The sequence below is a fragment of the Pseudochaenichthys georgianus genome, chromosome 6 (genome assembly GCF_902827115.2).
Source record: "Pseudochaenichthys georgianus chromosome 6, fPseGeo1.2, whole genome shotgun sequence".
NCBI classification, from domain to species: Eukaryota; Metazoa; Chordata; class Actinopteri; order Perciformes; family Channichthyidae; genus Pseudochaenichthys; species Pseudochaenichthys georgianus.
This window is the reverse complement of record NC_047508.1, coordinates 10,442,880-10,457,082: the sequence shown is the minus strand read 5'-3', so window position 1 is coordinate 10,457,082 and position 14,203 is coordinate 10,442,880. Positions and strand designations below refer to the sequence as shown.

The 14,203-nt window shown below is 40.4% G+C and overlaps 1 protein-coding gene across 1 annotated transcript in view; it reads right to left on the bottom strand.

Annotated features, from left to right (window-relative positions):
* The window catches only part of slc38a8a (solute carrier family 38 member 8a), an 84,175-nt gene extending 69,972 nt beyond the window's left edge, over window positions 1–14,203 (bottom strand). The window contains exons 1-2 of the mRNA XM_034085880.1: window positions 13,928–14,203; window positions 1,394–1,592 (exon numbers count right to left, since the gene is read on the bottom strand). Of these exons, the coding sequence (XP_033941771.1) occupies window positions 1,394–1,592; window positions 13,928–14,203 (475 nt within the window). The remainder of the gene's footprint in view (window positions 1–1,393; window positions 1,593–13,927) is intronic.

The window sequence follows — 14,203 nt, the reverse complement described above, 5'->3', positions numbered from 1 at the left end:
ATCGTATCATCATATAGGCCTATGCCTCCTTAGTATTACCGTATATAAAATGAAATACTTTACTTTGAATAATTAGTGTTTGGTATGTTTTCCATCTACTACTTCTCCCATTCACAGATCCGAAATGAAATCTAAAAATCAAAAATTCTATTAATATGTAACAAATATATTCCATTTCAGAGCAGAAGAAACAGCCTTCAAGGATCAATCTCTGCACATACATCATTCAGCAGTGAAGCTCCAACATCCAACTGTATGAACAAGCAATACTTCGAAATGCAAGAGTGTGTGTGTGTGTGTGTGTGTGTGTGTGTGTGTGTGTGTGTGTGTGTGTGTGTGTGTGTGTGTGTGTGTGTGTGTGTGTGTGTGTGTGTGTGTGTGTGTGTGTGTGTGTGTGTGTGTGTGTGTGTGTGTGTGTGTGTGTGTGTGTGTGTGTGTGTGTGTGTCTCTTTAATCAACCTCTTCATATCTGTTCAGAAAGTAGAAAAAGTTAAAGTTAAAAGTACAAACCACAGGACTGTCTCTGTCATGACGAATACAGTCACTGCTTTAATTCTATCTTTAGGACGTTGTTGTGAGTGTGGACGGAGCAGCTACAACGTTAGTTTAGTCTGATCGATCCAATCTCCATTTACAAAACGCGCATTTTAAAAGGTTTTGCATGCCGTCTTGTCTGCACACTTGTCAAAGCATTAAAGCATGGTTTTTACTAACCGTTATCAGTATTTAGTTACTTCGGCATCATTTTGAAACGTGTATTACAATTAAATCACGGTAACATAGGTTAATTTGGTCGTAGTTGGTTTCCACCACAGTATTTACATGGATATAAGCCCCGCCCCCTCTCCAGCGCGTCCTGTTTGAATGACAGGAATAAACACAGCTGACAGCCGGGGTGAAACTCCAGCGGTTAGAGCAATGCGAATATTCGCATCGCGTCCGTTGTGAACGCAGCATAATGCAGTTCAGAAACCACTGGTCTGAAGCTTTAAAGCAACGTTTAACAGTGTGAGGGTCCCAAAGGCCATGGTGGCCGTAGGACGTACAATTATTTGTGGGGCATAACGGCCAGACCGAGGGGCTATGACGGCCATAGCCGTCATGGCCGCCGTGAAAATCCCACCCTGGTAAGCACTGTATGTGACTTTCAGGACCTGTTTTGTGCCCAGAAATGAGGGGTATTATTGGGGCTTCATTTTGGTGACAAACCTGGCATTTACAAATTAGAGCTGCTCAATAGCTCATGAAAACAACTTCAGGCTATTTTAGTAGGGTGTTCTATTCAACTCAATTGAGTTATTCACAAAAATGAAGGATCAGGCAAAAACGATTTTAGAAAAAAGGGCAAACTTCACAGCTAAGACCTGTACACTCTTCAGACTCTCCAACTCACACTTCTCCAGCTGGTCGTCCACTATAACCAGGAAGGCCACAGAGATCACAAAGAGGTTGATGACAAAGCAGATCTCACACAGCTGGCCGATGGCGGGCCCACACACGTGCTTCACCACCGCCTGGTAGGTACACTGGCCACTGATGGAGGAGGAGTAGCCCAGGATGATCAGACCACTGATCAGGAACACCAGGGATACCTGTGGAGGGGGGGGGGGGGGGGTGGAGATAGAGAAGACACATTTTAAAACAGGGTATCATTTGCTGCAGTCCAATTTAATCAACAGCCGATATACTAAAAAAGAGAGGTGCATGAATGAGTCTCAATAGTCACCTATTATGCAAAATCCACTTTTTCATTTTGGCCACTTTATGATGTCATAATGTTATTTTGGGTTGTGTAACCATTAGCCAATAACCAACCAAAGTAACATCTGAGACCTATAATATATTGATGAAAAACAGTATGTTAGGGTTCCCAAAGTGGGAGTCGCGAGACCCCGACGGGGGGTCGCGAGATGTTTTCAGAATCCTCTTGATGTGACCCCTGAGGTGTTTTTAAAAAGATAAAAATAAATTAAATATATTTTTTAATTATTATTATTTGTATTATTATTAATAATAATAATAATAACAACAACAACGTGTGCATAGACAGGAGGAGGAGACGACAACCGTAAGGCGGTCCATAAGCAGTCAGACCAGCCTTCAGCCAAGTGTTTCAAGTATCGAGAGGAATACATCCAGTACGGATTCACATGCCTCATTATCAATGAAGCACAACATCCCCAATGTGTAATGTGCACTGAGGTTCTTGCACATGAGAGCTTAAAGCCCGTAAAAATGCTCAGACATTTAAATACGGCACCCCTCTCTTGCTACTAAACCAGCAGATTTTTTCCACCGAAAGCAGAGAGAATTGCAAGGCCAAAAGAAAGTTATAACTGACCAAGCAACAATCCCTACCAAGGCTCAAAAGGCATCATATGAGGTGGCATATTTAATTGCACAGGCAAAAAAGCCACACACAATCGGGGAAACCCTAATTAAACCTGCTGCTATCACTATGAGTAGGGCAATGCATGGGGATAAACAGGCACGGGAGCTGGAAGCAGTGCCGCTGTCTGACGGGACCCAACACACTCTCACTCCATAATCGTCCAGGAGTGACGTTTGGTCAGTGTCCGTGGCGTGCAGTTGTGACGCTCCTAGGCTCCTTCAGCTTCATAAAGGGACTCAAATAGCTTTCAACTGATTGCAATGTATTCCCATCTGCGGCAGGATTAGGGAGGCGTGTGGCGCCCATTTTAGGGACTTTATCACATCATTAGAAAAGACCGCCCAAAGCCACCAAGTAGGAACTTTTAAGTGATGAAATTCTACAACTGTTGTAACTGACTAAAATCTTCTCCAAGAAATGACAGTCTTGAAAGCCATATCCCAGAGTAGATGTTTGGTGGTATCGTGGAACTAAAACCTTGTACTCAGTCTTGCCACAGGATTGGACTGGGACCTGTGCACTAGCACAGCCAGTGATGTTTTTTATGCAGTTAATCAATATGGCGAAACACCCCAAAGCCAGTAGGGCCAAGAGACCAGTCCCAGGGGGAGTATAGGCTCCACAGTGTACAAGGATAACATAGGGGGGCCCAGGAGAGGCCTAGATGTTGCATTTCCATGTCCTAACGTACCGATTGATCACAACGGCCTCTTCAAGAGAACATATTACTTTCATACCTTGAATGGTATGAAAGGAGGGAGGGTACATTTCTCATGAGGAGACAGTTACAAATGCTAGCAGAACAAGACGACCCACGCCATATACAGATGTTGATGAAAATTATGAGATTGTTCAATGAATGTCCAGCTGATGTGATACTTTAAATTATGAATCATGTGAAGAAGTGAGCAAACTAAAATGCTAAAATGGAGTGAATCCATTTATTCCAAGATAGTTTATTTTATTCTTTATTATGTTATACTATTCTAATATGGTAGATATCGTGTTTTATGAATCATTGCTATTCTAAAATGGTTTGTTTCTTTTCACTTTGTAAAAACAAGTGCCTTAACACTGAGCGTGGTATGAGAAAGGTTTCTGTGAAAGGAGGGAGGAAGAAATGTTCTGATACCAAGCCATTGCTGCTATTTTGAAGAATGATATTGAATGTTAACACTAGAAGTTATGCACAAAGGAACACTTTTATGTTTAGCACAGTCAAAGTATTTTTTGTATTTTTGTAAAGTTGAGGCTATTGAACCATTCCATTTTGATTGTATGTTTTTGATATGAGTTATGTACTATGCAAAGTTCAGATGAAGAACTCATTGATTTCAGTATTATACACACCTTTTAGGTGTGTAAGGAGGGACTGTTAGAAATTAAAATCAATGTTTTATGGCATAATGTACCTTAAACATACCGTCAGTTTAAATGCTATTTTATTCAGGAAAAAAACGGAAGTTCTCAATACCAAGCTTTTATTCTGAAAATCCTTCATGACTACATCCGGGACTACCGTCTATTAGTATCATTAAAGTGGCTATTGACGCCGTTAACATGTATTACATATAAAGTTATGAAAGAGATAAGGAGGAGAAAAGGCATGTGGAAGTCAGCAATGAATGTAAACTGTCGAAATCCTCTGTTTAACGCGATATCGGACACAGGAGAACGAGGGTGGAAGTCCCCTACGTCACTACAGCTCACAGAGAGGAGGAGCGAACAGCCAGCAAGCGGGAAAGACGAAGGCTTGTGAGCAGGGGCGGACTGGGACACAAATTCAGCCCGGGACATTCAGACGCACCGGCCCACACACCGGGCCGCCGCCCACACATGCGGGCCACCCTTGTAGCCTACAGATAAAAGATACATCTACTATGTTCATATACTGTATACTTACTGTTATGGCTAGATTCCCCAGAGTCAAGCCATAACATAAAATAGTTGGACAACAGGGGGGTATACTACGAAGCAGGATTTTCGCTTAGCCGGCTAAATTCAGGGAAAACTCCGGCTTTCCGGTCCTACGAAGCTGGTTCTCTTTTTAGCAGGCTAGATCTCCATGGTAACTTATGCTTAGCGGCTAACCTGGTCGGGACCAGGTTAGGTTGCAGGCTAAGAGCTCAACTCAGTGAAAGCACTGCCTGCTGACCAATCAGAGCTCAGTGTGCGGAGTTTAAAGCGATCAAGTCATATTACAGAAGAAAGGAAATACAGAAAAGCTGCCGATGCAGGAAAGACAGACGGCGAAAATCACCGACTGTGTGAACGTGAACATTAATAGAATATCACCTCCATCTTCAGAGCAATCTGACTATTATAACATTAGCGTTAAGAAAGCTTACTTACATATCTGCCACAACATAAGTAACCGGATCAGAGTAACATTAAGTACAGTCCGCAGCATATCACTTCATAATGTATCATATATTTTCTTATCTGAGTCAGCTGAGCCGTATCTGGCCGTGCAACACTCAGTGTCACATACTGTATGCAGAAGTATTATTTTAAGCAACACATTAAGTTGACGAAACACTCGAGACAAATGTAATTAAAGTCAGATCCACTCGTCTTTTAGACGGGGCAGTGATATCGAAAACCTGTTAATGTATGCATTCAAACACTTTTTCTTTTACCAGCTGTATTCACCTTGCAGGTGCAGCTATGTGGCTTTTATCCTAGATAAAGTGTTTAAGTCATGGATGTTTAAAGTTTAACTTCTTCATATGTCTAATATTATAGTTGACTTTTCATTCAGGAAGTATGACGCTGCGCTGTCAGTGCGCTTCTCCATGTTTGTGATTGGTCGAATGCTCCCAATACCACCCCTTTCATGTGAATGCGCACCTAACTAGATAGGACACGGCTGGCTTGAGCGATCCACTTGATAACCCACGTTGTAGTGCCGTTTAGCGAGAGCGCGTATGTTTTGGATTAGGCCAGGGGTGCCCAACCAGTCGAGGAGATTCCCAGTTGATCGCGAGATGTGTCTAAAAATAGAACAACAACATTCTGTTTTATCGTTAATGTCCTGTAACATAATGTTCCTGTGCCAGAATAATGCACTTGAACGCATCAAAGCTTTGTGATTGGCCGGCGTGACCCCATGTGTTGGGGTGTGGCTGGTGGGCAGTGGGCACTATTTCGCTGACGTTGTTGTCCGTGTCAACAGGAGTGACAGTCCGCACACGCACAAGACCGCAATTATTGCAGAAGCGAAAAAGCCCAAAATATATAATTTTCACTCCGAGTGGGAGGATGATTATTTTTGTATCTATTCCAATTGAAAGTCCATCTGTCTCATCTGCAATGCGAGCGTGGCTTTATCGAAGAAGGGTAATTTAGGAGCGGCATTTCAAAACAGTGCACAAACGCTACGAGACGGAATTCCCTCCTAATTCTGCCCTACGCTCCCAAAAGGGGAGGGGCCTGAAAGGACAGCTAAATGCACAGCAGTCCATTTTCACCAGGTTCTTGCGAAACACATGAAGTCTTTCAAAGACGGCGAAGTTGTGAAAGAAGCATTCCTGGAGGCTGCCGACGCGCTTTTGGGGGACAGTAAAAATAACAGTAGCATTTCAACAGGTTGTTGATATAATAAAAACTCAAGTTAGATACCGTTATTAATCAGCTGTAAGTTTTAGTTTGTTTGAACTTATTCATTATAATTATTGTACAAAATGGTATAAGAATGCAAACATTAAGATCTGTTCTGTTTAAATTGATTATAGTCTATTATCAATTCAGGTTAAGAAACTAGTGTTGCTTGCATCCTATTTTAAAAAAGGCATTTCTTTTTATATTCTACTAAAATGTAACAAAAAAGGGTTTGATTCTATTAATGTTGTCTTTTTTATTGCACTTTGGCAGCAGATTCCTGTGTAGCTTCAGATCTGAGTTGTCTTATTAGTAAGCCGAAAAATGTATACTTTTGTAGCAACACTGTTTTTATATAATGGCAAAGAAAGGGTTCAGAGTCTTTTCTTTTTTCCCTGTGTCATATGTGGCAGCACTGTTCAATGTTTCTTGAAAACATTACCCACTGTAGTATGTGACGAATAAACTCCAACTCTGTATCAACAACACTGTGTAACTTGTGTAACTTCAGTTAAATACTTGGGTAGATTAGAAAGAGGTAAAATAAAGAATCTGCCGTATTTTATGAAGTATTAATCGTACAAAGGTAAGTTTTATACAAGTAGAAGTGTGTATGTACCTGGTAGTAGGCTGTCAGTAATGGCTACGCCTCTCTATTTGACTGGTAGATCTCTGCAGACTGGCAACTTTAAAAGTAGCTCTCGGTTCAAAAAAGGTTGGGCACCCCTGGATTAGGCCAACCGGCTAACTCAAACATATCCAGGTTAGGTTGAACCAGCTTCGTAGTACAGGCCCCAGGAGTAAGGTGCAAAATGAAACCTTCCTTTAGTTAAGGTTTCTTAAAAATGTCCATGTCATATGTGAAGTCTGTCAAAGTGGCTGACTGTAGGAGTCAGTAACGTGAATGTACAATTGGGATCAAGGACAAAGTACAGCTAATGGGTATAGTCAACAATGGTTGCCTGTGCCTTGCTGTAAACAAAAAGAAGTGCCAATGCACATGCAGCTCAGACATTCAATCAATGCCAAACAACAACAACTAACCGCTAGCCACAGAGCTAGCATCACAGCCACTGCTCCGTTTTCAGAGACTTTGCACACGTTTTTCACAAACATTTTCACAAGCTATGAGTACTTCCATTCGCTTCGCTTGATCTATAGATGTAATTTGATGTGTCGTGTGTCCCCCAACTCCTCTCCAAAGTTCAGATATTTAATAAAATACTAAAAGGTAAATAAAACATGAGTTTCCTGAATTTTCATGCCCAAAGCCAAGCACTAGGCCCTGGGTAAATTAAGAGGCTGATCTCGGGCACTTTTGTCCACTTTCCCTGGTGGTAGAAACTCAAGCCAGACATCCCTGGAATCGTCTCAGAGAGTAGATGATCAGTGGGGCCTTCTTTTTACTGAATGATTTGTTTTTTATGGGGAATTCAAATATGAGCTTATTTTTAGGATTTTCGGAGACTTTGCACACGTTTTCACAAACATTTTCACGCGAGGAGTATGGGAGTACTTCCATTCGCTTTGTCTTGATCTGTAGATGTGATTTGATGTGTCGTGTGTCTCCCAACTCCTCTCCAAAGTTCAGATACTATATAAAAATACTAAAAGGTAAATAAAACATGAAACATAATGACAAAATAACAACCTGAAAGATATGTATTCTATCTACACATTTCGTAATTATCTAATCTAGTGGCCTTATAAAAGTGTTGGCTAAAGTAACCCAGAATATATATTTTTTTTAATTGTAAATAATTAGAAACATTATTTATGTGCACAAGTACATGGGACCCCACCATAGCACCCCACACATAACAAGCTGTCCCGAGTTCCTCTGGCTGCAGTTCCGCAGACGGCCGGTGTGTGGCAGCAGAGCGCTGGGAGCAGAGGGAGGTGAGTAGACAAATATGACGGATGACGGATGCGACGGAAATACACCCGAACATATCTGGTAGCCCGAACACATCTGGTACTGACACCGGAGCAGCGGAGGAGTGATGAAGTATCTAGAGATCTGAGTCCAGCGGGCTGCTTGTGTTTCTGTTCATCAGGACATCATATGAGCAGCAGATCCTGTGTGAACGGTGTACGTTAGTCAGTGGACGTCCGACAACATGCACACCAACTTATATTGCAGCTATAGGTTATACTTTGGTTTAAATTGCGTGAATAAACTAGCTAGAGAGCTAAAGTTAATTACATTCATCCAATTCTTTCACACACACATACGGGTATTGGGCCGAGTGCGACACCGTACTTCCGGTATCCGCCATTTCACGCAAGGTGCAAGCAGAATATCATAGTCTATTGCCTTAATCAATATCTAGTCAACTCTAAAATACCACATATATGCAATGGCATGATAATATTATTGTGACAAGTGGGGTATTCACCTGGTGTTTCCAGAAATTAGACGTAGATGCAGCCAAAATCGACGAAGGCCACTTTCAAGGTTCGTTTTTCCATACATCTGCAGGCAGTCTGTAAGGGCAATCCGACAACCCACACAGCTCTAGTTTACGCTGGTAACGACCTAGAGCACACCCCTCAAGTCCAGAGATGTAATCCGAAGACATGCAGCGATTTCTTCGGTCGTTAATTCAGAAAAAAAAACCTAGTGCGCTCTGCCTGGCTACTTTAGCTAGCTGTTTATATTAGCACCTCCAGGATATTAGCACCTCCAGGAAAATGGCGTATTTATATATATATATATATGGCACGCGTTGCATTGTGGGTAGCTCGTGACGTCACTGTGTGTGAAAGAATGTCAGAAGGATTACCTTTTAACAACTGTTGTAATGCTTTTCTTTCATTTCAATTTGAGTAAAACATTGAAGATATAACATTGTATTGTTTTCTTTTTACACTGACTCAGATATAATGAAAAGATTACGTCAGTCGAAGCTCAGCTTTGGTAAGGAAGAGACAGGACAGGCAGAGAGAAAGAGAGAGAGATGGAAGTCAGGGAGGAACTGCAGGTACAGTCGGACAGAAGAATGTAGGCTTAATAACCCCATCCATCTATCTATATATCTATAACAATAGTCTTCATTTACAATAGGCTTAATTTTTAAACAACATACATCTATTGCAGTTATGATGTCATAATAACATACAATTGTATAAAACACCATTTGCTTACATCTTTGTTCTCTTTTGAGAATCAAACAAAACAGATTTAAATAAAAAAAACAATGCAAACAAACAAGTTAAATGAACTAAATGGCTGAATTGCTTTTAATTCACTGGCAGGAGCGACAAGTGAGGAGGAGCAAAAAGTAAACAACAAGGGAGAGATTGAACAAAGAGAAAGAGTAGAGGACAGAGAGAGTAATGAACAGGAAGAAGACAGAGAGACTAAAGAAGATGGAAGAGAGGCTGACGTCACGCATTGTGATTGGCTGTACGGCAATTTACCGGAATCGTCTCAGAGAGTAGATGATCAGTGGGGCCTTCTTTTTACTGAAACATGATGTTTCGATGTATATTTCCATTGAAAATACTAACCGCTAGCCGCAAAGCTAGCATCGCAGCCACTGCTCCGTTTTCGGAGACTTTGCACACGTTATTCACAAACATTTTCACACGCTAGGAGTATGGGAGTACTTTCATTCGCTTCGTCTTGATCTGTAGATGTGATTTGATGTGTCGTCTGTCCCCCAAAAATAACAATCGACAGTGTAAACATAATTATGTAAATAACCCAATTTGTGTTCTGTGAAACGGAAAAGGATTTTACATTGTTTTTGTTACTTTTCGTTGCAGTGTCTTAAATGTAGAAAAAGTGGTTTCAAAATATTATTTAAATTATGAAATAGCTCTCGAACATCCCCTAAAATGGCATTTTTCTCTTGTCCCCGCTTCTTGGTGACCAACTTGCATGTCAAATATAACATTTAAAATAGGGATTTTATTTGTCATTTCATTTCATTTCAAACCTTTATTTATTCAGATTGGTCCCATTGAGATCATAGATCTCTTTTTCAAGGGAGACCTGCTTACTTTTGTTGGTATTATTCTATTGATATATGTCTCTTAGTATGGTAAAATCAATTTGTTAAATCATAAACATATTTTAAATAACAGTAATTTTGCACAGAAGGTGTGTCCCTCAACATGCGTTCAACCCTGGCTGTTACCCAAACCTTTTTAGATGTGAAAAAACTGTAAGTCAGATGACACAGTGGAAGTGACATCAGCAAGCCATGTGCTAGTGCCATGGGTAGACTAAAACTAAGTCCTCTATTTTATTTTTCATATTTTTACAATCTTTTCAGTCTTAAAAGAGTGTGGCACTCTGACCCACTCAACCCTATTACTGATATTATCAGAATAAAGCATATTAATTTCAAAGTTATCTTTCTTGCATTAGATATCCAATTTTGTCCTTGCCTTGGAAAGTAGCATTACATGCTACATCTAGCAATAATTCCTGAGGTTAAAGGCTCAAATTAGCATTGATTTTCAACCCTGTTACCTGTAATTCTTCATTGGAAAATATACATTTGATGCCTTAGCTGGGCAAATCACTTTTTTTGATGGTTTATTATCTGTTTTTCCTAAATACATTAAAAAAAATTATAAAATAAAAAGATTCATTTTTCAAAAATGTTGGTGTCTAAATTGTCCTCCAATTCTGGAATGACCCATATATTCCCTGGCACTCCTGGCTCAATCCTAAGCAAAGAAGACTTACCAGTTTGAACCAGTGAATACCTAAATTCTGATTGTGAATCTTTTGCATATACTGAATAAGGACACTATTCGGGGAACTCGTACCATATTGCTGTATGTGATGACTAATTCCATTTTTGCAAGAATAATAAATACATGTATCCTGATTATTGAAACTCAAGCCATATTGAGTGCCACTTTTCTAACAGAGACCAACACTTTTTTTTCCCAGGACCAGATTATTCACATTCAACTTTGGAATTGGATGCATGACAATACAACCATATGGGTTTCATATTCCATCAGCAGAGAAGAAGACAGATAATATCCATAAATCACACACAGGCCTTATTTTGTGCAAAGAGTGCAGGACGACAAATCATAAGTACAGAGCAGCAAAAAACCAGGATGAAATTAACTTCACCTAAATCAAATTTTAAAAAGGTGCTCCTTTTTTCTTACTGACAGGGGATTTATCCAAAAAGACAAAGTGGGAGTTAGAAAGGAGGACAGTCAGGGCAGGCAGTGAAACCAGGAGAATATAGAAATGATTTAGATTTTCTACTAAACCGTTGGACAGTGCTTCTTGGATTCATCCATATATGTCAGGACAAACTGCAAAACTAGAGTGCACAGGTTCCAAAGGAGAATGTCCCTCATCCACATGGAAGATGGTCCAATAAAAACAAAAGGTTCTGGAATTTGCAGGGACTCTGGGAACGTGTCATTCATGACTTAAAAGCAGTGGTGTAGTGGGGATTTTTTTACTGGGGGGACGCTATTTTAAATTAGGTCATCCCAAACAATGCCAAACAATTGCGCACGCGCGCAGTGCACTCACAAAACGGGCAGACAGGTCCACAGAAACTACCGGTATGCTTAGTCCTACTTTACTTACTGTACTGCAAAAAGCAGACGGCGCTGTGCTCAACAGACACACACAGACTCAAAACCATGGACACACTGGCACATACGTTACATAAACAATGTATAGGCCTAAATTGCATAAACTACAGTATTGCAACTAAGCAGACAGCGCTGCTTTTCTCTCTCTATCTCCACTTTCAAAATCTATTTAAAACTCATAACAAACAAACAAAATTCCCAAAGTTGTCCTGAAATTAACTTATTAAATAAACAAAACGAAAAATATGTATATAGCCTACTAATGCAAACATTGAATCTGGACTGGATATTATTCTGATTAGGCCTAGCCTACATTGCAAATAAGCAGTCAGCGCTGCTTTTTTTTTACACACACACACACACACACACACACACACACACACACACACACACACACACACACACACACACACACACACACACACACACACACTCTTGCATTTCGAAGTATTGCTTGTTCATACAGTTGGATGTTGGAGCTTCACTGCTGAATGATGTATGTGCAGAGATTGACCCTTGAAGGCTGTTTCTTCTGCTCTGAAATGGAATATATTTGTTACATATTAATAGAATTTTTGATTTTTAGATTTCATTTCGGATCTGTGAATGGGAGAAGTAGTAGATGGAAAACATACCAAACACTAATTATTCAAAGTAAAGTATTTCATTTTATATACGGTAATACTAAGGAGGCATAGGCCTATATGATGATACGATTATTGTTATTAAAAAAGTGATTTGTTTTTTGTCATTAGAAAGTGAAGTTATTTATTTGTAAACTCCAAATCCTAATTTTTTCCTCAATGGCCTTTGTGCCCTGGCATGTGGCCTTTGCGCACTGAAAACATGTGTGACACCAAAGGCCAAATGGCCTTGCCCCTAAAATGATGATAATCCAAGCCTGGTGCTTACCACACAATAATTGCGTTTAACAAAAAAGATTTTGAGGTGGTTAATTGAATCCAGTTCACAATTTGCAAAAATTACCTAGTTGCAATTATTTGACTGAAATGGAAGATGCTATATGATTCGCTATATTGGAGTGAATGATCATCTTCCAAAAATGTCTAGTATTTTCATTGATAATTATTTTTAAAATGGTCTAAGGAGGATCTGTACCAAAAACTATTTATTTCAATTAAGTCTGTACAAAAACTGCTGTTTGTAGGTCTGGACTTCTCTGCAGCACCACAATACTTAATACTTCTTAAATCTGAATATTTTTACATAATTTGCCTCTACCCATGATTACGCTTACTGCGATCTAGATATTGCATTAGTCCATATTGAAATTTCCTCCGCCACATCTCCTCCGTCCATACCTCTGGGAAAGGTGAGCTTGAGCTAGCCAGGGGAACGTTGCTAGCGCAGCTAACGTGCACGTTAGCTAGCATTATCCACGTCTTTAGGCGGCTCTTCTGATGATGTACTGTAGTACTAGTAGCAGCTTCACTTGTAGCTTCGGTGCTGCTGGACTCTTTCTTCTTGTGAATTATATTCTTTTTAGAAAAGAAGTCAAGTAAAAAATGTTTGCCTGCCATTATAGAGCTTTTTCGTTAGCGTTCTTGAGGGAAAGAGCTGCCGCAAATTCGGCGGGCGGTAAGCTGGCCGTGGGTGTGTCACTGACACACCCCCAGCTCGCCGCGGGGTCACGAGCGTGATGACTAATCATAATTCTTTAAGGAAATCGTTTTTATTTGTTATTATAATTACTGTGAAATGTATTATGTTTTTGTCATTATTACAACAAATACACACTTGCAACTGATAAGACTGGCAATGATTTTATATGTATTAGACTATTACAAAAAAGATCATGCTCCAAATAAGTGGGGGTACGGCGTACCCCCGCGTCCAACGCCCACTACATCACTGCTTAAAAGGGAGAATCAGGTTCATTTCTAGGGTCAAAGTGATGACCCACTGGAGTTAAAAGGTTATGCACAATGAGCTGTGGTTTTAAGGGAAACGACTAGGATCAATACAAATCCCTAAATCATGTTCAAAAGTGCATTGGTGTGAACGACATACTCGAGAAACATCAGAAGGAAAGTCACACTGATGAAGATAAAGTGGATTTAAAAAAAGGTGCTACTATTGAAATCATGACATCTCCTGTCAGGTGGAACAGATCACAATCTCCTTAATTGATCTCAGTGGCCCTCAGCAGATAACATGCATCTCCCCTACTACAAACTTCCAAAAAAGATAAATATAAAAAGCAAAAAATAACCTTTTTTTTTGTTCAACTCTTGAGATATCTACCAGAAGTTCAGAACCCAGCATTGCAGATAAACCTCATGATATAATTTCAGGAATATGATATTTTAAATTTAAAAAAATGCCCACCAGCTCGACGGCAACTGCGCTGCGGATGCCTCCGGCCCTCTCGAAGGCCCAGGGGAAGTTGAGCAGCCCGGCTCCCAGGGCGGACTTCAACATGATGAAAATGGCCCCCATGGAGCCCAGCCGAGGTTGGGTGGCCACGTCCAGCCGAGGCTTGGTTGAGGCTGAAGCCAGCAGGCTAATGCTCTCTCTGGCTAACTCCTCCATGCTTCGACCGGCGGGAAACTCACAGGGGGGCACACACACTGACGCACACACCTGCTCACAAGGAGCATACAT